The sequence below is a fragment of the Aquarana catesbeiana genome, linkage group LG05 (assembly GCF_042186555.1).
Source record: "Aquarana catesbeiana isolate 2022-GZ linkage group LG05, ASM4218655v1, whole genome shotgun sequence".
NCBI classification, from domain to species: Eukaryota; Metazoa; Chordata; class Amphibia; order Anura; family Ranidae; genus Aquarana; species Aquarana catesbeiana.
This window is the reverse complement of record NC_133328.1, coordinates 466,718,833-466,743,188: the sequence shown is the minus strand read 5'-3', so window position 1 is coordinate 466,743,188 and position 24,356 is coordinate 466,718,833. Positions and strand designations below refer to the sequence as shown.

The 24,356-nt window shown below is 44.8% G+C and overlaps 1 protein-coding gene across 3 annotated transcripts in view; it reads right to left on the bottom strand.

Moving 5' to 3' along the window:
• LPIN2 (lipin 2) overlaps window positions 1–24,356 on the bottom strand; it is a 192,588-nt gene that overhangs the window by 10,668 nt on the left and 157,564 nt on the right. For all 3 annotated transcript variants that reach the window (XM_073631426.1, XM_073631427.1, XM_073631425.1), the window contains exons 15-18: window positions 12,595–12,743; window positions 10,836–10,922; window positions 9,000–9,152; window positions 7,752–7,866 (exon numbers count right to left, since the gene is read on the bottom strand). In XM_073631426.1, coding sequence (XP_073487527.1) covers window positions 7,752–7,866; window positions 9,000–9,152; window positions 10,836–10,922; window positions 12,595–12,743 — 504 coding nt within the window. The remainder of the gene's footprint in view (window positions 1–7,751; window positions 7,867–8,999; window positions 9,153–10,835; window positions 10,923–12,594; window positions 12,744–24,356) is intronic.

The following is a 24,356-nucleotide window of genomic DNA, read 5'->3' as shown; positions in this document are numbered from 1 at the left end:
ACGGGGATGCACGGAACACCTGTGCGGGTAAACATGGCCCTCCATGGGCGTACACTTTAGTATGCCACATGTGAACGATGCTTTAGTACTAATTTAGCAGGAATTTTGTAAGTCAAGTTGTGTTTATGTGCGATATTAGTGCATTTTAGTGTATTTTTAGTGAAAATATCGATATGATGAACATTTGCGCAATTATTGCGGTACTTCTAAAGCGGCTTTCTAAAGTGTTCCAACAACCTGCAAGCGTACCGCACCAGTGTGAAAGCCCGAGGCAGGGGAGGTAGTTTTCAGGAGCAATTTCTAGTGCTAAAACGCCTGAAAACTGCCCCAGTGTGAAAGGGGTCTTAGATGAGTGTGTAAGTGGCAACCATCCAGGTCACAACCCCAATGTGTTTTGCTCCGCCCTTCAGAGTTCCCACGAGTAAGCTCCGAGAGGCAGAGCGAAACACGTTGGGGACGTGGCCTGGCTGGAGTCCAGGCTGAGGTTGCCACTTACTCATCTTAGAGACAGCATCGATGTGTGGCTACAGGGTGTCCTTTCTTACCCTTCCCAGTAAGAGTGTGTGGGGGGTGTGTGTGTGCGTGTGGGGTGTGCGCGCGTGGTGGGGGGGTGTGGGTGCGTGTGCGTGGGGGGTGGGCGCGCGTGTGGGTGTGTGTGGTGGGGGCATGTGTGGGTGTGTGTGGTGGGGGCGTGTGTGGTGTGTGTGGTGGGGGCGTGTGTGGTGTGTGTGTGGTGGGGGCGTGTGTGGTGTGTGTGTGGTGGGGGCGTGTGTGGTGTGTGTGTGTGGTGGGGGCGTGTGTGGTGTGTGTGTGTGGTGGGGGCGTGTGTGTGTGTGGTGGGGGCGTGTGTGTGTGGTGGGGGCGTGTGTGTGTGTGTGTGTGTGTGTGGTGGGGGCGTGTGTGTGTGTGGTGGGGGCGTGTGTGTGTGTGGTGGGGGCGTGTGTGTGTGTGGTGGGGGCATGTGCGTGTGTGTGTGGTGGGGACGTGTGTGTGTGTGGTGGGGGCGTGTGTGTGTGTGTGGTGGGGGCGTGTGTGTGTGTGGTGGGGGCATGTGCGTGTGTGGTGGGGGCATGTGCGTGTGTGTGTGGTGGGGGCGTGTGTGTGTGTGGTGGGGGCATGTGCGTGTGTGTGTGGTGGGGACGTGTGTGTGTGTGGTGGGGGCGTGTGTGTGTGTGTGGTGGGGGCGTGTGTGTGTGTGGTGGGGGCATGTGCGTGTGTGGTGGGGGCATGTGCGTGTGTGTGTGGTGGGGACGTGTGTGTGTGTGGTGGGGGCGTGTGTGTGTGTGTGTGTGTGTGGTGGGGGCGTGTGTGTGTGTGTGGTGGGGGCGTGTGTGTGTGTGTGTGGTGGGGGCGTGTGTGTGTGTGTGTGGTGGGGGCGTGTGCGTGTGTGTGGTGGGGGCGTGTGCGTGCGTGTGTGTGGTGGGGGCGCGTGCGTGTGTGTGGTGGGGGCGTGTGCGTGTGTGTGTGGTGGGGGCGTGTGCGTGTGTGTGTGGTGGGGGCGTGTGGTGGGGGCGTGTGCGTGTGGTGGGGGCGTGTGCGTGTGGTGGGGGCGTGTGCGTGTGGTGGGGGCGTGTGTGTGTGTGTGGTGGGGGCGTGTGTGTGTGTGTGGTGGGGGCGTGTGTGTGTGTGGTGGGGGCGTGTGTGTGTGTGTGTGGTGGGGGCGTGTGTGTGTGGTGGGGGCGTGTGCGTGTGGTGGGGGCATGTGCGTGTGTGTGTGTGTGTGTGGTGGGGGCGTGTGTGTGTGGGCGTGTGTGTGTGTGTGGTGGGGGCGTGTGCGTGTGTGTGTGTGGTGGGGGCGTGTGCGTGTGTGTGTGGTGGGGGCGTGTGCGTGTGGTGGGGGCGTGTGTGTGTGTGTGGTGGGGGCGTGTGTGTGTGGTGGGGGCATGTACGTGTGGTGGGGGCGTGTGTGTGTGTGTGTGGTGGGGGCGTGTGTGTGTGGTGGGGGCGTGTGTGTGTGTGTGGTGGGGGCATGTGCGTGTGTGTGTGGTGGGGGCATGTGTGTGTGGTGGGGGCGTGTGTGTGTGTGGTGGGGGCGTGTGTGTGTGGTGGGGGCGTGTGTGTGTGTGGTGGGGGCGTGTGTGTGTGTGGTGGGGGCATGTGTGTGTGTGGTGGGGGCATGTGTGTGTGTGTGTGGTGGGGGCATGTGTGTGTGTGTGTGTGGTGGGGGCATGTGTGTGTGTGTGTGTGGTGGGGGCATGTGTGTGTGTGTGGTGGGGGCGTGTGTGTGTGTGGTGGGGGCGTGTGTGTGTGTGGTGGGGGCATGTGTGTGTGTGTGTGGTGGGGGCATGTGTGTGTGTGTGTGTGTGGTGGGGGCGTGTGTGTGTGGTGGGGGCATGTGTGTGTGTGTGTGTGTGTGGTGGGGGCATGTGTGTGTGTGGTGGGGGCATGTGTGTGTGTGTGTGGTGGGGGCGTGTGTGTGTGTGTGTGGTGGGGGCGTGCGTGTGTGTGTGGTGGGGGCGTGCGTGTGTGTGTGGTGGGGGCGTGCGTGTGTGTGTGGTGGGGGCGTGCGTGTGTGTGTGGTGGGGGCGTGCGTGTGTGTGTGGTGGGGCGTGCGTGTGTGTGTGGTGGGGGCGTGCGTGTGTGTGTGGTGGGGGCGTGTGTGTGTGTTGGGGGCGTGTGGGTGTGTGTGTGTGTGTGTGTGTGTGTGGTGGGGGCGTGTGTGTGTGTGTGGTGGGGGCATGTGTGTGGTGGGGGCATGTGTGTGTGTGTGTGTGTGGTGGGGGCATGTGTGTGTGTGTGTGTGTGTGGTGGGGGCGTGTGTGTGTGTGGTGGGGGCATGTGTGTGTGTGTGTGTGGTGGGGGCGTGTGTGTGTGTGGTGGGGGCATGTGTGTGTGTGTGTGTGTGGTGGGGGCATGTGTGTGTGTGTGTGTGGTGGGGGCGTGTGTGTGTGTGTGTGGTGGGGGCGTGTGTGTGTGTGTGTGGTGGGGGCGTGTGTGTGTGTGTGTGGTGGGGGCGTGTGTGTGTGGTGGGGGCGTGTGTGTGTGTGTGGTGGGGGCGTGTGTGTGTGTGTGGTGGGGGCGTGTGTGTGTGTTGGGGGCGTGTGTGTGTGTGGTGTGTGTGGTGGGGGCGTGTGTGTGTGTGTGTGGTGGGGGCATGTGTGTGGTGGGGGCATGTGTGTGTGTGTGTGGTGGGGGCATGTGTGTGGTGGGGGCATGTGTGTGTGTGTGGTGGGGCGTGTGTGTGGTGGGGGCGTGTGTATGTGGTGGGGGCGTGTGTATGTGGTGGGGGTGTGTGTGTGTGTGTGGTAGGGGTGTGTGTGTGTGTGTGTGGTGGAGGTGTGTGTGTGAGTGTGGTGGGGGCGTCAGTGTGGTGGGAGTGTGGTGGGGGCGTCAGTGTGGTGGGAGTGTGGTGGGGGCATGTGTGGGGGGGCGTGTGTGTGTGTGGGGAGGGCTTGCGGGGTGTGTGTGTGTGTGGGGAGAGTGTGTGTGCGTGTGTGTATGTGGGGGGAGTGTGTACGTGTGTGTGTGGGGGGAGTGTGTACGTGTGTGTGTGGGGGGAGTGTGTACGTGTGTGTGTGTGGGGGAGTGTGTACGTGTGTGTGTGTGTGGGGGAGTGTGTACGTGTGTGTGTGTGGGGGGAGTGTGTACGTGTGTGTGTGGGGAGTGTGTACGTGTGAGTGTTGGGGCAGTGTGTGCGTGTGAGTGTTGGGGCAGTGTGTGCGTGTGAGTGTTGGGGCAGTGTGTGCGTGTGAGTGTTGGGGCAGTGTGTGCGTGTGAGTGTTGGGGCAGTGTGTGCGTGTGAGTGTTGGGGCAGTGTGTGTGCATGTGAGTGTTGGGGCAGTGTGTGCGTGTGTGTTGGGGCAGTGTGTGCGTGTGTGTTGGGGCAGTGTGTGCGTGCGGGTGTGTGGGGAGTGTGTGCATGTGTGGAGTGTGTGGGGAGTGCGTGCGTGTGTGGGGAGTGCGTGCGTGTGTGGGGAGTGCCTGCGTGTGTGGGGAGTGCCTGCGTGTGTGGGGAGTGAGTACGTGTGTGGGGAGTGTGTACGTGTGTGTGTGCATGGGGAGTGTGTACGTGTGTGTGGGGAGTGTGTACGTGTGTGGGGGGTGTGTACGTGTGTGTGGGGTGTGTGCGTGCATGTGGGCAGGACAAGTCTGATCATTGGGGGAGAGCAGGCTTGGTTCCCATGCATAGCTACAGAACTGACCACGCGGTTCTTTCAAGCCTAGTGTGGTCAGTTTTTGATAGCAAAGCGCAAAGGACTGGCAGGAACACCAGAGATTTTTACACAAATTAAGCAATACAGAGAGAACAGGGTACTTTTTCAGACACGTACATGCTATAGCAGGCACATATCAGAAATATAAAATGTTGGGTTTACATATTCTTTAAAGCCTACGTTTATTTATATATATTTAGGCATTACACTTAATGCAAAGTGTTCCTTGTGCTGGTGCCAGCAGTCATAATGGAAATCTGCAGTCCTCTGCCCTACTCCCATATGCCGCAGACGTAATCTTTTGGTGCTGTGCAGGTTAAAGTGGTTTTAAAGGTAGAAGGTTTTTTTTTTACCTTATTCATTCTCTTTATTAAAATAAATACCTTCTGTGATCAGGATCCCCCCTAACCCCACGAAATACTTACCTGAGCTCCAGCCAGTGCTGTGCCCGAGAGCAGCAGCTCTTTCCACTCTCTCTCCCCTCACTGCCCATGGAGGCAGTAGCGGGAACCATTGGCTCCTGCTACTGTCAATCACAGCCTGTGAGAAGGAAGTGGTGGCGGCAAGGCCATGATACACTGTATATATCAATGGACACACACAGTGTGGCTCGGGATCAAGCAGCTTGCTATGGGTGCACCCAACAGGGGGGAGGGGCCAGGAGCGTTGGCTGAGGACCCCAAAGAGGAAGTTTCAGGGCTGTTCTGTGCAAAACTATTGCACAGAGCAGGCAAGTATGACAAGTTAAAAAAAAAAAAAAAAAAAAGTTTACAATGACTTTAACAACAGCGTTGGACCTGTGGCAGGCACTCATCAAGAGTGATGGCTATGCCAGCATTTTCAGCCTCCCTCCATTCCAAGAATCTATACTATTTATCTTCCATGAACGAAAAGCAAACAATGTATGAAGAGTGGAGACAGACCTTTCCTTCATCTGCCCATCCTACATTCACAGATCTCTGTTTATTCATGAAAGCTATAGTATGGTTTCTATGAATGGAGGATGGGGTGTGTGGAAAGGGCAGCCATAGTTGGCACTCTTGATGAGTGCCTGTGACAGGTCCAGCATTAAATGTAAGTATGTCCCTATTTTTCTTTTTTCATTTTTAGTAAACTTAGGCTTTAAATGTGTATTACCAGTAAACAAGCTTTGCACGCATGGAATATGCCATTTTAATTTTAATCACTTCCCGCCCAAGGACGTCATATGACGTCCTGTACTTTAAGTGGTTAAATCTGAATGATGCCTGCAGCTGCAGGCATCATTCAGGTATCTTCTTTTACTGCCGGCGATGTCATGTAAAAACAATCATAGTGGCTGTTTAGCCGCTTGATTGTTTTCATGGGTGGTGGGAGGGGACATCCCCTCCCCCCCTCCCGCTGCTTCTACTAGCTCGCCCATGCGATCGGTGAGCTGGAGAATGAATCAGCCGGCGGCGGCCATTTACCATAGAGAATACTGCAGACCAGATGGTCCCCGGAAATCTCTGACCTTTGGAGGCCAGGCGCGAAGTTATGATGTCACGTCCGACCTCGGCAGATGTAAACACTGTCGCTTCCCTGGCTTGGAAGCTGAGATGATTTTTTTTCTTTTTGTTTGATTTCAGGCTACCCCAGATCTTGATGTAAAGAGGCCCTGTTATGCCCTATTCCAAGGGATGTTTACATTCCTTGTACTAGGAATTAAAGTGATAAAAAAAAAAAAAAAATTTAAAGAGAAGGTGTCAAAATAAAAAAGTGAAAGTAAAAACAATTAAAAAATGTAATGCTCACACACAGAAGAACGCATACGTACGTTGTGCCCGCATATGTACAGGGCATTTAAACCACATGTGAGGTATCGCCATGAACGCCAGAGCAAGTGCAATAATTCTAGCCCAAGACCTCCTCTGTAACTCTAAACAGATAACCAGTACAAAATTTTAAAACGTCGCCTATGGAGATTTTCAAGTACCGAAGTTTGGCGCCATTCCACGAGTGTCATGTTAGGTACATATTTACTCTGCGTAACATCATCTTTCACATTGGACAAAAAAATAAATACATAAAAAAGTAACTTTCCAAAAAAAAAATGCTCTTGAAAAATTGCTGCGCAAATACAGTGTGACATAAAAAGTTGCAACAACCACCATTTTATTCCCTAGAGTCTCTGCTTAAAAAACATAAATAACGTTTCGGGGTCCTAAATAATTTTTTAGCAAAAAAAAAAAAAAAAAAAAAAAAAAAAAGATTTATACATGTAGGAGAGGATTGCCAGAATAGGCTTGGGCTGGAAGCGGTTAGCGATCCCGGTAACCAACTGATGTTGCTCAAATCATTATCACTTAAATTGCAAGCTCCAAGGAGCAGGGCCCCCCGATTCCTCGTGTTTAATTGTATTGTAACTGTACTGTCTGCCTTCATTTTGTCAAACCCTGCACAGACTGTTGGCGCTAAATAAATCCTGTATAATACTGGTCAGTTAACTTTAGTCTTAAAGTGGAAGTAACGTCCACTTTTTAACTTGTACCTACAGGTAAGCCTATAAGATGACTTAACCCTGTAGGTACAGTGAATATCTCCTAAACTTGTACAATTTAAGGATATATTCACACGGGATGCAGCCGGTGATGGCAGTTTACTACATCTTTAGTCACATCACTTATGTGTAATAGAGTATCTCCCGTGTACAGGCAACTGGATCCCATCACTGTCGCTCCGTCAGTGCCCCTCAGTTCCGTCTCATCAGTGCACATCAGTGAGCGAGAAAAAGTTACAAAATTTTACAACCGAGACTAAGTAAAACATTTTTTTCAAAATTTTTGGTCTTTTTTTGGTTGTTTAGCAAAAAAATGAAAACGCAGTGGTGATTAAATACCACCAAAAGAAAGCTCTACATGTCTCAAAAAAAAAAAAAAAAAAAAAAATGATAAAAAGTTTGTTTGCATGACCACGCAATTGTCATTCAAAGCGTGACAGCACTAAAAGCTGGAAATTGGCTTTGGCAGGAAGGGGTGAAAGTGTCTGGTATTCAAGTGGTTAAGTATTAAGGTAATATTAAAGGTTAATTTTTTTGTTTTAAAATAACAAACATGTTATACTTACCTGCTCTGTGCAATGGTTCCTCCCCCTGCCAAGTGCCCTCACGTTGCTGGATCAAGATTGGGCTCAGGTATATATTTGGGGGGGGGGGGGAGGTCTGCGGGGAAAGCTGCATGTAGAAGGTGTTTTACCTTATGTCATAGAATGCAGTAAGGTAAAGGACCTTCTGCCTTTGCAACCACTTTAACTAAGGCAATTGCTACATATGAATAATGCCTGGCATTCCAACAGGGCAGTGTGACAACTCAAATTACATATCCTGGCATGAAAGATTTTGAGTCTCAACTGTCCCCTACTACAGTTCGGTTTAAATGAATACCTATGACTATTCCAAGTGTGACTATTTCACTGGCACAGCAATAACGGGTTTTTACATTAACGTCTTATTTTTTTGGTTTGGGGAAAGAAAAGCTTATTGTTTCAGCACTAATAGGACATCAGTAGGGCTGTTCTCCCCGTCAGAGGAGGGTACACAATCCCCTTACCTCATGCTGAGACAGGAAAAGACATACTTACATTAGGTCGGTTTCCAAAAGCAGCATAAAATGGTTGTTGATTTGAGCCAAACAAATTTTTAATGTCATTTAGGCACGCTATCTTGAACTTCTCAGGCTTCTTTTCAATGACTTCCCTAAAATTACAACCAGTATTGTAAAATGAAATGTCAACTGTAACGGTGACATAAAAAAAAAGAAAACAAACTACAACAGGACACTGTGGCCATGTTAAAAGAACTCTCAACACTCCACCCAATGTTTTTGATGGAGAGGATTTTAAACAATTCTACTTATTCCTGTTGCTTCAATCAATTGCAGTCAACAGAAAAACTGTCAAGTGGTTTTAGTTTTCCACCATCTAACAATCTCAGAAATACCACTTTTTGGTGGCCCGATATTTTACTTTACTCTACTTGCCAGCTTTAACCTGCTTATGCAGAATAAAGATTTGTAAAATTCCAGGGGTTCATGTAAAAAAATGCATGATACTCCATCTACTATATTCCAAAATATAGATATATAGTTTATTTTACTTAAAGCGGAGCTTCACACTAAAGGGAAGTTCCATCCTATGTCCGCCTCCCCCTCTTCTTCTATTTTTGGCACTTTTTTGGAAAGGGAGGGGGTCAAAACCAGGTACCCGCTTCCACTTCTGTTTGGATCTCTGCGGCGAACCACCAGATGTTCTGCTCCCCACAATCCCCCCACAACTTTCTGGGACACGTTACAAGTCCCAGAAGATTGCGGGACCATTTACAAGGCAGGTATAGCGCAGACTGCACATGTGCAGTGGGCAGCCAGGTGTGAAGCCTCAAGGAATCAGAGCAGGATGCCCATAGTAAAAATGCCAGTGTCGGGGACCCGAAGACTGGCGAAGAAGAGGTTCGGTGAGCACAGGACTGGACCCCTGGACAAGCGAGTATTTTTTTTTTAAAGGTCAGCAGCTATTGTATTTGTAACTATTTTTTCTAGGTTGAAGATCCGCTTTAACTATTGTTCGAAATCCACTTCCCTGCATGTGGCATATCAATCAAATGGGTTATCGACTATAGATCGATTACTTTTATTAGATGAGATCGATCATTAAAGAAAATAATTTCTTGACGTGTGTATTTAATGTTAAAAAAAAAAAAAAAAAAAACCCCAAACAAACAAAAACACCAACAATATAAATACCCTTATGTCCAGATGTACACTATAATAGGTACAGAGGCGACACAGAACTGTAAAAGAAAGAAATCAGTAAGTAGTGTACAGTTGTGTATACCTGTGGAATGCAGAGAACAGACTGCTAGGAGACAGCATAAGTGGTCCTCTAGGTAGGATAGTGCCTTTATCATTTACCCAATGTAAATAGCCTCTAGTCATATCTGCCATGCCGATAGCACGGGCTGAACAATACAGAAATTTGTACCCATTCCTGAAATAGAAGGAAAAAAAAAAATTAGTTGAACATACAAGGACACAAACATTCAGTACATGCAAACCAGCAATTGTATATCCATAGCTAATGACAATGACAGTTGCTCAATGCGGTACAATGTGATGCAATATAATCACATTATTACAGCACTCATTCACATAGTATGCATTCAAAAATGCATAGTAAAGTGACACGCTAATACTTACCTCCGTTCAACAGTTTGACATCTTTTACCCAGCTTCTTCTGGGTGCCAGGCTGCGGCTGTTCTCACTGGCCGGTGCAGGATTACGGCAGTTCTGTGCATGTGCAGCACAGGCGCTGTGCCAGAGATCAGATTGAGCTGCGCTTGTACATTCCACAGAAGACAGAGAGCAGGCAGGTAGGTTTATTTTATTGCAGAAGAGACATTGCATGTCTCTTCTGCAATAAAGAGCCTGCCTGCTCGTAGGTTTCAAAAGTGGGTCTTCCAGCTATTACCAACCTCTATTTATATGTCATTTCCAATTATGTTACTTCACTTGTAATGAGCTTTGAAAATGCATATACAAAAAGACATCATGCACTTATATGCATATCTTGTTTCATATGGAGATTTAGGGCTTTTTTACATGTGAAGTGGTGCTTGCCTCTGGGCTGTGAGAATGGTACTACTTGAAAATGAGCGATTTTATTATCCATGCCTACAATGTGAAATTTTGTGGAATCACGTACACACAGGTAGAGAAAATGAGCCTATAAAGCTCAGACACACATGCAGAGATCCATGATGGAAAAACTTTAGCATGGCATTATTTACTGTAAATGTATTGGCAGGAGGGCTGACACTGTCCACATAACTACGACGTGATGCAGTACAGGATTCTTTAACAGAAAGCCAGGAGGAAAGAAAATCTAGTGGTATGATTTCATACTGCTCAACAATCTGATCCAATATGATTCATCAAGTCATTTCACACAAGCAGTGACTAATGTAGCTTTATGACCGAGCTTATAAAAAAGATATCACTCAGTATATGACTCTTCTCCAGCTCACTAGTATACCTAAAAGGAGTTAGACTGGCCAAGCTCTATGGCAGCACTCACACCCTCATAAAAACCCTGTTTTTTATCCACTTCAGCGCTCATTACTGTACAACCCTTATGGACTAGAGCGATTTGCTGCAATTAAAATTACACTAAATAATGTTTTTGGTACAAAGTATTACAGTTATTTGCATTTTCTTGTTATGCAACACTGGGAAAAAAGTAACAAATAAAATAAATGAAAACCAAATAAAAAAAAAAAAAAAGTAACAATCATTAGAGAAAAATTCAGCTGAACAAATGATAGTGAATAGGAGAAGGGGAAGAGACTTAAATAGGGCTGATTCGAGTTACCTTAAGGTTAATAAGGGATTAAATAGGAAAACAGTTTATAAAAAAAAAAAAAAAAAAAAGTGATGTCATACGCAGATCACAGGTCACACAAATGATACAAATGAATGAAATCGTAATTACAATTAAACAATACAATGTTAGACTGTATTTACTCAATGACACTTGTAGACTATCTGTAAATGTCATTTTACATAGAAGTGACTGCATTTTGACAAGGCGTTTCTCCAAAATCCAGAAGTAGTTAAAAAACATGCACATGCATTTAACACACACACTCCAAAGTTTAATATCGTAGAACGTACTCATGTATAGAGTGGTATAGTTTGGCAATGCCTTGATGCGTCCAGTCTTTCCCAAGCTGAGGAAGAATTTGTCCCAAAGCATCTGACCTAAAATGATGAAAATGCATCAAAAAATGGTTTAACATCTGCTGTTAAAGCTTATAGTCGGTTTATCACTTTTTCATGCATAACTAGCAAAGCATTAAATGTAACATAAATTATACCTGTGTTAGTGTGTATTACAAAGACCTTTCATGTGGGCAGTATAATATAATATAAGTCTTATTGTTAAACTATCAATACACTCTGACAAACTGAAAACAATGGACTATTTCTTTGGAAGAGATTTTGTTTTAGGCTGGGTTCACACTAGTGCGAATTGGAATTTGGGTTTTCCCCCGCATCCAATTCGCACAGCAGGAGATTGTGACTGGCTCTCTATGGAGCCAGTTCACATATCTCTGCAGCAGCTCTGGTGTGATTTTCACAGGAGCCCTGTGCGTCTTTTGGTCTGTTTCAGGTCCGAATACAGCCAAAAATTTGGGCTGAAATTGGACCTGAAATGGTGAACAAGAACGCACCGGACTCCTACTGTGAGCCCCGCCGTGCTCATATGTGAACCCAGCCTCAGAGGATGTTGATCAGGGATGCAGTGACTGTAGTAACAGGTGCAAGAGAAGTCCATATAAATACACATGTAATGCAGTAATGGAAATTTGGTACAACAAGCATTTAAAATATGCAACACACAATAACACTTCAAAGTAAACATTATAATAATTCCACCATGTGTACTGGCTAAAAACACATTATAGAAGGTTTTTTGTACAATGGGCCTGTTATTTATGTAAAAATTGGCAAAACACTTGCCTAGCACCCTTTATTGTCTGTTGTATTACTAATGGTTTATTGAAAAACTTACAAATCACTAACAGATATTACACAGGGGGCTAATGTCAAACTTAACTAAAGTCTAGAGACAAAAAAAAAAACAAATAAAAAATTGCATTTTTTTTACGCTTCAGTGGATATTTATACAACAGATATTTTTTGGTTCTACAACCAATTCAGCAAGTATTAAGTGCATTTCAAAAAGGCAAAATAGACCTCTTCCATCAGTATAAAATGTATGAGAAATTCAAATGCAATATACATTTTATCATTACTAACATTTTTCAATAAAAATTCTGCTAGCAATTTGCTGCTGGTTGTCAGTATAGCCTATAGTTAGCCAAGCACACATAGATTGTAGGCTAAATGAAAAAGTCAATGGATTCCACCATCCAAGTGAACAATATGGACAGAGGAATCTTCCCTCCTGGCTATTGAATTTATACAGAGAGTGTCAGGCCTCATTTTCAACAAAACCATTTCTTCCATTGATGCCAATAAAAATGATTCTTTAACTGTACCCATTCATCAGCTATCAAAAACCCACTTTTAAAGAGAATTTTCATACAAGTTTTGACTTGCTGTGAAACATCGAGGAAAACCAGATGATCATTCGTCCGATTTTCTAAGAGTGTACTGGGCTTTACTCAAATATAAGAACAAACATAAAACTAATTTCCGTATCCCTCTGGCCTAACCCACATGCTTTTATTTAAGTGTACGTAGTGGAAAATGTTCCCACAGTGAATAATTGGTGTGTGGGAAGTGATGACTCGACACTTCAGAAACTAAGAAGGCCACGTTCAGATTATACGTGCATCCATTCCCATACTATATACACAGCTCCTGAGACACAGCCAAAAACAAATTAAAAGTAGGCTAAACTTACTTAGTAATTGTTCCATCAATGTCGGAAATAATGATCTTATCGTTCCAGCTCCAGAGATAAATTGTGCCTTCACAACGACACGTGCCCTGATACTGGGTCGTAATACTAAAGACAATGTCATTTGGACCATCTCGAAGCCTTAACTTTTCCTGCAAGAGAAAGAACAGTAAGGTAGGTTAGGAGTATTCTAAAATACATTCCGTAAGAAAGTATGCAAATCTTCTACAAACTGAGCACCAGTTAGATCATAAATTAATGAGATTGTTCGCACAACAGCAGGAAAGATAAAACAGAGGGAAAGTGATAACGGAGATTTCCTCAGTGAACGTGGGTAGAAGACAATAAGCCAGAAGTATCACAAAAAATCCACAGCAACCCAATTTCATTTTAAAATTCTTGGTAGAATTAAGGCTATCCTCTGGGCAAACAGGTTAATTCACTTATATGTGATGAGAAAAATACCAAAGCGCTAATGGAAATTATAGGCAGCAGGAATAGTGTGCCACATCTCTGCCAGCCTCCCTTTATCTGGCGGTGAAAGCCATAGTTTAGACAAAAGGCCAACTAAATTATCTCCCCTCCACCCACCCAATATATGCAAATGGGGAGTCCACAAGCGCCAGCGATGTGCAAATTCTGAATCATGTTCACATCAGATCAGAGGGTGGAAATTTGTCTCAAGATAGACCACATTGTTAAGCCCAGTACACATGGGCTGAATGTCAGGAGACATCGGCCGGTTCAATAAAAACTGGCTGACATTTGGCCCGTGTGTGAGTCAATGGCTGAGAGTGCTGACCGGAGTGTTCTGGTGGGGGGCCATCCCCATGTCAGAACACAACAGCTCAGTGGGGGAGATCGCTGTACTAACGTTGGATCGTTAGTACAGTGGCTCCGACCGAAGTGGTCAGTTTTTTTTCATTCAACCCACTGGGTATACTAGTATAGTATACTATATACTGGGTATACTAGTGTGTACCAGGCTTTAGGCTTGCCATAGATAGTTAATTTCTTTTTTTCATTCAGCCAGCGAGCTGAATGAAAAAAACAAACAAAAAAAAAACAAACATATTCCTCCATCAACATAAACAAGGTAGATGGAGGAAAGCCCCCCTACTGGGATTGCAGTCATTGATTATCAAAAAGTCTAACGGTCAACTTCTGTTGAACGGGGTAGGCCACACACGGATCAACATTTGGCCTGTCTCTGATAAACTGGCTGAATTTTAGGCTCGGTTCACACCTAAACCAGCCGCGGATCGCACAGCAACACTGCCCGTCCCTGTTCTCCGTTCAGGGACAAATCAGGGCAGAAACTTTGCCTGAACTCGGCCCTGAAACAGAGGCAAAGACGCACAGCGTTTCTGTGCAGTGCGCTCCGCAGCCGTCCCGGAGACATGTGAACCGGCTCAATAGAGAGCCAGTCATATTCTCCTGCTATGTGAATTGGATGCGTGGAAACCCGCATCCAATTCGCATAGGTGTGAACCCAGCCTAACACAACAATCAAATCAAATTATCGGTCTGCAGGAAGGATGAATAAGGGGAAGAATTCAAATGAAACACTAAACTCAAAATGAATAAAATGTGAGTATGTCTGCAGTTCCAGGGGCAGAAGTCACGGAACAAGCGCAAACATTTATTTTCATCTAGGGGGAAAAGGGATTTCCCTTGTGAAATCATTTATCGGCACTTCTTCTAATACGCAAGTGAGAAACTTGTCTTTCCCAGCTGGCTCCGGCACAGAAATTGTTTCTCAGTGTTTAAGAAGCAGTCCTATCAGTGAGAGCACAGCTTCCCTTGAGAGTGTTGTACTATGATAAAGCCAAGTAATCTAACAGAGAAATAAGAGCCGTGTTTTTCCAGTTATCCCCGGGGTAAGGCTCAGCTAGCACTCAGTATGCCGTAGTCTCAGTTTTCTATGCATGCACTAAAACTCATATAAAAGTGTAAAATGGACACGGTCATATAAGAACTTAGTTTACAGACACTGCTGTTCTTTCTGTATAATAAAAGCACACGATAAGTATAAAATAATGGCTTAAAACAGACAATTTAAGGACCTTTAACCAATCCAGGCATATAAATCATGGTCAAAATTATACAAATATTCATGTTGTGTTCCAGCTTTACATCAAGCAAAAGAGTCTAATGAAAACGACATTCTTAAGAGCTTTAAAAAAGGAGTGATCCAAGGGTATCTACTGTCCTCACACACATCCCACACAGCTGGTCATCTTCAAAAAACACAGGTATCAAACAAGTCACATTTTACATCCAAGGTCTATTCCTTTCCAAACATAGTATGGTCTCTAACCTACTGTCTATTGATTTTGCAGATGACAAGGAAACTAAAGCCTCGTACACACGATCGGATTTTCCGCAAAGTGTTGGACTTTTGTCCAAAGGGCACGTGCCAGGAACTTGTCTTGCATACAAACGGAGCAAAATTGTCGGCCAACAAACACGAACGTAGTGACGTACTTCGTGGAATATCAGCTCTTGAGCGTCACCCTTTGGGCACCTTCTGCTAATGCCGTGTTTGGTGAGCATTGATTCCGAGCATGCGTGTTTGGACTTTGGACTTTTGTGTGACGGACTTGTGTACACACGATACGAAAATCTGACAACAGACCATTGTCCGCCGAAAATTTACTAGCATGCCATCCAACATTTGTTGGTGGAAAGTTGGCCAACAATCGTTTGGTGGAGCGTACTAACCGTTGGATTTTAGGCAAACAGTCTGTCATCACACAATTCCCTGCCGAAAATCCGATTGTGTGTACGAGGCTTTAGACTTGGAAATAATCAATTAAACACCAGAACTTGATCCCCGTAAGGGTGATTGGGCATTAGAATGCTCTTCTAAACAGCAGAAGTGAATTTAAATGTGAATGCCTTTGCTAGAAACATCCCTTAGCTGGCTATACACTACATAGAATTCCGTACATACTGCATACAGAGGAATTTTGTTCGAAATTCAGTTTCTAATCATTAGTGGGGTAAAATCAACGTTCATTTTTGACCATACTACCAAGAAAATTCCAAGGAACAGGACAGATATTTTAACAGTGTATGTGATGATTGTTTTGGGAAATTACAGTAGTTCCAAAATTGATAGGAAAAAGCAAACAAAATTTTAAGTGCAGTCAAACCACACTCGCCCAGTTATTAAATGTACAAAGAATTTTCGCACGAATGTTTGTTCAAAAATCTACTAATGTATATAGCCAGCCATCGTCTGTAAGCTTGTGTGGGTAAAGTTTTTATCTCCAGTTATATCTGGTTTTTATGGTACAATTTTTTGCACTTTACAACTGTACTGTATGTGCTAGTGGAAATATTTGAAGTACTAGCATCATCTGAATTACCCACACTTGCGTGCATCAATTTCTTTGTACAGCTTTAGCTGTTATGACACTACTACATAAATCAGTAACTATAATAGTCACCAGTGGAGGATGGTGGGGTTTTTTTGTTTGGGGGCGACAAACAACTACCCCCCCCTGGCCGCTGGTGGAGTGGCACTAGCACAACTGACACCTACCCCCCTGTGGCACAGCACTAACACACCCACCCCCTGCTGCCCTTACCCTGAATGCAGACGGTGGGAGCAGCAGTTGGAGCTCATGTGGCCATCTTCCAGCGTGGCAGGCTCGGGGACATGGAAAGCTGCTCCAGTATCCTCTCCTGGAGCAGCTTCCGCGGTGCGTCTCCTCTCTGCTCTTTCTGGCACTAGGCGTCCAATAGGATCGCCTGACATTTTGGCCAATTGGGAAACGGGTTTCATACCTGCTTCCCAAGTGGCCGGGAGGAGGATCAGTGTCGCAACAGCAAATATTCATTCACTGTTGCAGCACACATGGGTGGGCTCCAGACCCATCCTCTGTGACCCAAGCTCATCCTCTCTACGCCTCTCTGCCAATCCCTCCATTGGCTGGCACTCGCCCAACATATTCAATTCAAAATACTAACAATTAGTTACAAAGCCATCCACAACTCTGCCCCCAGCTACATCACTAGCCTAGTCTCAAAATACCAACCTAATCGCCCTCTTCGTTCCTCCCAAGACCTCCTGCTCTCTAGCTCCCTCATCACCTCCTCCTATATCCACCTCCAGGACTTCTCCCGAGCCTCGCCCATCCTCTGGAATTCCCTACCCCAATCTGTCAGACTGTTTCCAAATGTATCCACCTTTAGGCTATCCCTGAAAACTTTCCTCTTCAGAGAAGCTTATCCTGCCTCCATCTAACAACTGCAATATTTTCTCCATTAGCTCATCCCCCACAGCTATTACACTTTGTATAACTTGACCCTCCCTCCTAGATTGTAAGCTCTTACAAGCAGGGCTGTCCGATTCCCCCCTGTATTGAATTGTATTGTACTGTCTGCCCTAATGTTGTAAAGTGCTGCGTAAACTGTCGGCACTATATAAATCCTGTATGATAATAATAATAATAATCCTATTATGAAGCCTATTAGAGCCTCTGGCTCTAATCGGGTGCTTCAAAAAAAAAAACCAAAAAAAAAAACCTGGCCGCTGTAATTCTTTCTGCGGTGTGCTGAAAGGGGCCAGACGCATGAATAGGGGGCGGCGGCCATGGATAGATTCATGTTATGCATGAAACTATCCACTGCATATAGGGGGTGGCGAGGGGCCGGCGCCCGGGCGCCGCTAATAGATGGGCCGCCAATGATAGTCACCAATTAAAGCAAGTAGATTTCAGTGTAGCAGTTGATTTCTGATATTTGCCTGTTATTCTAATGATTAAAGTGTTATTAAACCCACTGCAATAAAGTGCATATCGCTTAATACTAATTGACATGCAGCCTCTGTGCACTTCAGATCTACCCAATTCCCTGCACGTCTCTCTGACTGTGTGGGCAGAAAGGTAAGCAGCTGCCTTTGACTTCTACTTACACATGTACATATGACTATTGCACACAATGCATCATGGAGTGCTGGCATCAAACAGGGGGGATATTTAGTGTGCACAACCCAGCCAGATGTGAGAAGGAAACGCAGGTGCAGAAGAAATAGTGGTGCCAGGTCAAGATACGTTCAAGAGGCACTTTACTCTCTCAATCAACATGGACTATTTGAAATCTTTATACTTCCAGTATTAGTAAATAGATAGGGAAGCACATCACATTTACTTTTTTGTTTTTTTGTTTTGTTTAGTTACTTCCTAGTTTCCATGCCTAGGCAAATTATGCCATACATCCCAGGAGTCTTCAGGAGGGGAGGGGTTTTCTCATTTAGGCACAGCCTCCTGCTTGCATTCCTGAGCTAAGGACAGATGGATTCCAGGAAGTAAATCCTACATGCATCATGTGCCCTGACTCAACAATGGCCACAGCCAGAAATGCTAGGGGGCATTTTTTTTTTTGATTCAATATTTTTTATTCAGAGTTTTCATCAGAACAGTACAGAGATTGCATATTAACTTTCATATATTAACTTGTAGTCTCATATAGTATTTGATTAGAAAAAAAGGACAGTTATAGGCTAAGAGTAACAATCGCGAATATAGGCATAACTTTTACCCACATACCATAAATTCAATTATGTAATATAGAGATAAGGGTTGATTTGGAGTGTCTGGTCCCCCGGTGCCCCATCTGGGAACAAACTGCACCTTAGGGGGTGGCCTAGGGGCATTTTTTGAAGTGACTTCTCAGCAAAAAAAAGCATGGAGACATGGATGGATGGGGAGTTTGCTTTGAATATTAAAAATGAATTAAATAGCATTTTTGGTTTGTGATGCCCAGATGCAGTGTAGTTCTGCTTTATACAACGGTTTGATAGTGGGTTGTTTGGAAAATCGAGTAAATATTGCTAAAAATACAAGACTTCTCCTGAATAGTGGAGAAGCACTGAGCCTGACTCTTTAGTTCTGGCAGCAGATGGGAAGTCGCCTATACTGCTAATGGAAGTATTTGTAGTATTACAGTGCCGCTGTAATACTACAAAAGTCCAGTAGAGCGCACAGACTGCATCCTTCTGTAACAAAAATAGTTAAAGCGTAACTCCACTTTTGTTGAGAAAAAAAACATTCCCCTCTGGGTGATCTATGTACGTTACAAGGATTTTAACAAACTGTTGCAGATTCCTACCTTTTGTTATTCTGAAGAAATCACCGTTTGTTCTTCTGTCTCCATGTGCAGAGTGAGTCTAATGGGAGTGGTTTTATAATTATTAATTAGCTGCTGCACCTGCAGGCCTCTAAGAGCTCATGCACACAGAACGTTTTAAAAAAGCCAGCGCTACAGCAGTGCTAAAAAACGCCCGGTTTTGTACGTTTAGTCACGTTTTTACATAAGTGTTATTGCGCGTTTTCCTGCATTTTTTGGGTGTTTAATTAAAATACTCTTTATAATGTAAAAACGCCTAAAATATTCAAACACGTCTGAACGCGGCTTGATGCGTTTAGACGCGTTTTCGTTTTTACTGCCCCTGGAAGCACAAGTGTTTTTTTTTTACTGCCCCTAAATGCTTATGCCTCCAAACGTCTCTGACAGTTTGTGTGTGCATGAACACATAGGCCAACAAGGAGGGGCTTTTAGAGGCAGTAAAAAAAAATGTGAAATGCCCCTAACAGCAGCTGTAAAAACGTCCTCTGTGTGCATAAGCCCTAATGTGGAAAGTTGCAGGGTCTGCATCCCTTTAGACATGATTTCCTATCAAAAGTATCCCACCAAAAATGACATTTTTGTTGCAGGGGATGCCGGATATCTGACCTGTATCCTAGGGCAGACTTTTGGGAAAATTGGTGAGCCAAACATACAAGTAGGAAATTATGTTTCTGGGGGGCATTCTGTACACATTCTATGTATAGAATACCTCCAGGTAGCCATATCTCATTGCACTTTACAAAAAATTACTGCAGACTGAAAAGGAAAGGTCATTTTTAACAACATTCAACATTCAATTACAATATGACTTGTGTCGCAATTGTATATGCGCTGTTATTTTTTCTTTATTTGCTATTTTTTTTCCCCATTAAAGTGGAGTTACCCTTTAACTTAGGTCATCTTGGCCATGGACGCACACTGCCTGCAACCAGGGCCAATCACTTGCAGGTAAACGTTCCATGGTCAAGTACATATGAGCGGTTGTGATCATCTGCGGGAGCTGTCAGGATCTTATTGCTTTCAATAGGACTGTCCGACTGCCTCCCACAGCTAATTGCCAGGAACCCCCGCTGGGTCTCCCACATGTAATTGGTAATGGCAAGTGTGAATGGGGCCCAATAATACTTTTTTCTTTTTTATTAAACAAACAGCAGCAGTTACCTATATAACAAGTAGCAGAACATAGTGAAGCCAAATTTGAACCAGCTGTCAAACTATTGATGTTGTCTCCCACATCTCCCTTCTGTTTTTCCTCATCAGTAGTAATGTTAGAAAGGTACAGCACACCAGGGGGTACTAATACACGAGAATGCACTGTGGAAGCTGAAAGCAGCAACATACACCCGGAAGGGATTTGGATTTATCTGTGGAAGGGCAGACAGCAGTGACTTCACATAGTCATTTTATTTCTACATGGTCAAAAGAGGCCCAGAAGATCAGTCCCATGGACTGCTGTAATAAATCTTATTGTCTTTGATTTACAGTATACAATGTGACAGCTACATACATCATACTACAAAAACGTACGCAGAGTGATTTATGTTCATACACAGCAAATAAAAGCATTTTGAGGGTTTATTGGAGGAAAAAAAAAAAATAGTTTTTGTATCTCCAGGTTGCCTTGTCAGCATGTGAATAATCAAAGCTATGTAGGTGCCCTACATCTTTGTTGATTTTTGCTAATTAGACAACAGAAAGGAATATGCATTAAAAATACACATTCTTACAAATGTCTGCATTTTGATGGTTACCAGACAGCCTAGAATAAGATTTGACGTAATCTCCAATAAATATTTGTGTCGGTAGTGCTGTGACTCACTGAACGTTGTAGATGTACAAGGACATGACCTTCCATCAATTCTTCTCCCCCTTAGAGCCCTCGTACAACGACTTTGTTCCTCCCATTGTGCACATACACACCTGGGTAATGTGGAAGCTGAGCAGCTGGTAATGGTTTTACAAGGCACATATACCGCTGTACACTATTCTTAACCGATGAGTAAATCATACAGACCCTGAACAGCTGCTAGGGTTATCAGACATTCCTCAGTCATCTCATTACCACAAAAGTTACACGGAACAGACACTTACTCACGCAGAACATTGATACACATTACTAAAGCAGAAAAGGGTCCGGGTCACATGCTTAGACATAGTCCTTAGGCTACCCATTAGATTTAAAGTGACATGTCTCATGGTTTAATTTTTTTTGAATTTTAGGTATAAAAAAAAAAAAAGCAGTTTATACTTACCTGCTCCATGCAAGAATATTGAACATTGCGCCCCCTTACCTCCTCTTCTGTGGTCCCCTGCCAGAGCTCTCTGCTTCTCCTCTTTTCCATGTGCCCCCACAGCAGCCGGGATGCTATGGTGGCCCACATGCTCCGGAGCTGGGCTGTGTGTGCCCACAAACACACACAGCATGGCTCAATTCCGCCACCTCCTCATTGGATTTGATTGACAATGGGCAATGGCTCCTGCCTCTGTGTCCTGTGAGAGCAGGGAGAGAGACAAGCGCTGTTGCAGACAGGCACACCGCTGGATCAATACCGGACTCGGGTAAGTATTTATGGAGGGGGCTGGGGAGCTAGTGGATGGCTTTTACAGGTTACAGGTAATGCATTAAGGTAAAAAACCTTTTTGGCTTTAGAACCACAGTACAGTTTATTTGCCAATTGATTTGTAATTTTGTATAGCCTTGTCTAGCCTAGTCTTGTGATTTGCACACAGCACAGCAGTTCACCTTCCTAGGTCATCTAACTGGACAGTGAAATCAGGATCACCTCCCCCTTCCAGTGAGCCAGCTGTAAGAAGAGATAATAAAGCCTATCTGGAAAGCAGTAACACTAAGGCTTAATGTATACGGGACGTTTTCACAACCTCTCCTGAACGATTGAACTTGACAGATAGTAACCCACGTTTAAAACGACCGTTTTGCCGCGTTTGCATTTAGAATCGTTTTAAAAAATGAAAAATGCCTGTCAACGAAACGTGGCTAAATGCAAGTTACCACGTTTAGAAGTGCTTGAAATGCCTCTAAACTCAGCGTCTGAACTCATTTTTTTGCTTTCCAAAAAAGGCCTATAAACTCAACTGTCTACTATAAATGAACCTGTGTACATGTACTGATAAGATAACAGAGGAGAGTTCAGGAGCAATTGAAAAAAATGCCCTACTGCTATTAAACATCCGTTTACCAACAGCATTGTACATGGGGGCCTTAAAGCGAAGTTCCGCTTAAAAAAAAAAAAAAATTAAAAGTCAGCAATCAGACACTTACCTGACCCAGGGTCCAGCGGTGCAGAGGATCGAAGCCCCGCTTGTCTCCCCCTCCTCTCTGCGCCATTGTAACTGTGGGCGCCGGGAACCCACTGCGCATGCGCGAGCCGTGCCACGTTCCATGACTGGTTGCGCAATCATCTGGGACCTGTGACTTGTCACAAATGATTGCCTAGAGCAGTGATGGCGAACCTTGGCACCTCAGATGTTTTGGAACTACATTTCCCACGATGCTCATGCACTCTGCAGTGTAGTTGAGCATCATGGGAATTATAGTTCCAAAACATCTGGGGTGCCAAGGTTCGCCATCACTGGCCTAGAGGGAGGGGGCAGAGCTGATCTCCCTTCCAACGCTGAGGGAAGTGACGTAAGGAGTCGAGGTAAGTAAGGAGGCAGGTTACGAGGGACCCCCTAGCAACAGGCATTAAGAGGTGAGTAAAAAAAAATTCTCCAAATGTTTTTTTTTAATTTTATTTCATGCAATGAAATTTTTTTTTTTGGGTGGAACTCCACTTTAAGCACAAGGTAGCAGAGTGATCATGCCAACCAGCAGAGGTTTGTTTATTAAAAGAACGGTTAGTCAAAATTACAAATCCATTGGCAAGAACAGTACACATCTGTAACGATTGTGTATGCTAACCCTAATAACTTCACTTTTTTGCTCCCCTTTAATCTGTTAAACATGCCATAGAAAGTTTTTTAATTATTTCTGTTAAATAAGTTAAAAAAATATATATTTTTGATCCTGCCAGAAGTCTAGTGAGCTGATATAAAAGTCAGAAAGTCAGCAGAGAACGCTGGAAGTTAATATTGTTAACTCGACCATAGAGCACATCCTGTATATTGGAGCAGGAGAGGGGGGTGTCCTGTATTCCTAGCACACGTCCTGTCCTAGGTGACAAAGCTGCTATGGAAACAGTAATTGAGCTTTGTCACCGTAGGACAGGAAGTGTATTAATGGCAGGATTAACAGGTGAAAATAAAATAGAAGTAACACAGCTACCACGTCTACTAAAGCCTGGTGCTGCAATATGTGAAATTTCTACTTTTGGGCTTCAATGCACTTTAATATCAACATGACATCCCATCATCAATGGTGTGGTGAGACTACCCAACTAATGCTGCATAATCTTCATTCCCCTTGGATCATAGGCATCCAATCAGAGTTCCGTTTAAAAACTCTGTGCATTTTAATTACCGGGAAGCATTCATTATTGTCCTCTAGTGCACTTCTAGAAGACCTATTGTCATATCTAAATCTAAAGCCGGCCATAGACAGAGTGATATTCTTTCCTGAAACCACAGGTTGAAGTAAACAAAATCGCTCGATTCCTCCATCAACACAGTTAGTGTTGATCGGGGAATCCATCCTGCTGAGCCATTGTGTTCTCCCAGGGGGGGGGGGGGCTAAGATGTCTCCGCCAGGAGAACACAATATTGTTAGCGGCTACTAGCAATAATTGCATGTAAACTCCAACAGGCTTGGTTGTGCCCAAGCTGATCAATTGATCAACTTGGGTACATTCATCCTGTGCGCATGGTTCCACTCTCAGCTAGAAAATTCTGTTTCTGTCAATTAGGGCGTTTGTTGTGTGCTTAAAATACATCTAGAATCAGAATTAGAAATCGGTGTTGGAGATGGCTGCAAAGAGCAAATTTTCACTCTAAGATTGAGTGTTGTGCAGGTCTTCAGCAGAGTGAATGTTCACCTGCAGTTTTTCAATGCCTCCCTTTCCCCTGGCCCGTGCCATATCTACCCGTGAAGCTATTCTCCTGAAGGGTGCAGAATATAGGCTAAGAGTGTCCAGAAGAACGCAGCAACCTGGGTGTAGACCATTATTTAGCGAATCTTAATGGCAAAAGGGGCGTGGTGCACAGTGGGCATACCCACAATGGGGTCTTCAGGGACTGGATTCATTAGTATAGGATCACAGTCCTGGAACTGTAGAGCAACCTGCAGCTGAATACACGTGTTGCATTAAGTGCAAAGGTGAGCGTCCATGCAGGATCCAGTGCCTAACGCAATATCACAGGCTATCCCTGCAGCAAGTGGTCCAGGTATGGCTCACAAGGTTTACAGAGGTTGCGCCGATCAGGAAGGAATTAACACATTTGAAAATAAAATAAGGAAAAGTAAATAAAGTAAGTAAGCTAAGAGCAACTTCTTAATGAAGGAGAAGAGGTCCATCGCCATAGCAAAAAACTGAGGTGAGGTGGGGTAGGCTTGATTGGAGACAAGCCTATAGTACTATTTACAAAACTCTGGTTCGGCCGTGTCTAGAGTATGCCATCCAGCTCTGCTCACCAGTCCTCAAGAAGGATGTGCTGGAACTGGTGAGAGAATGAAG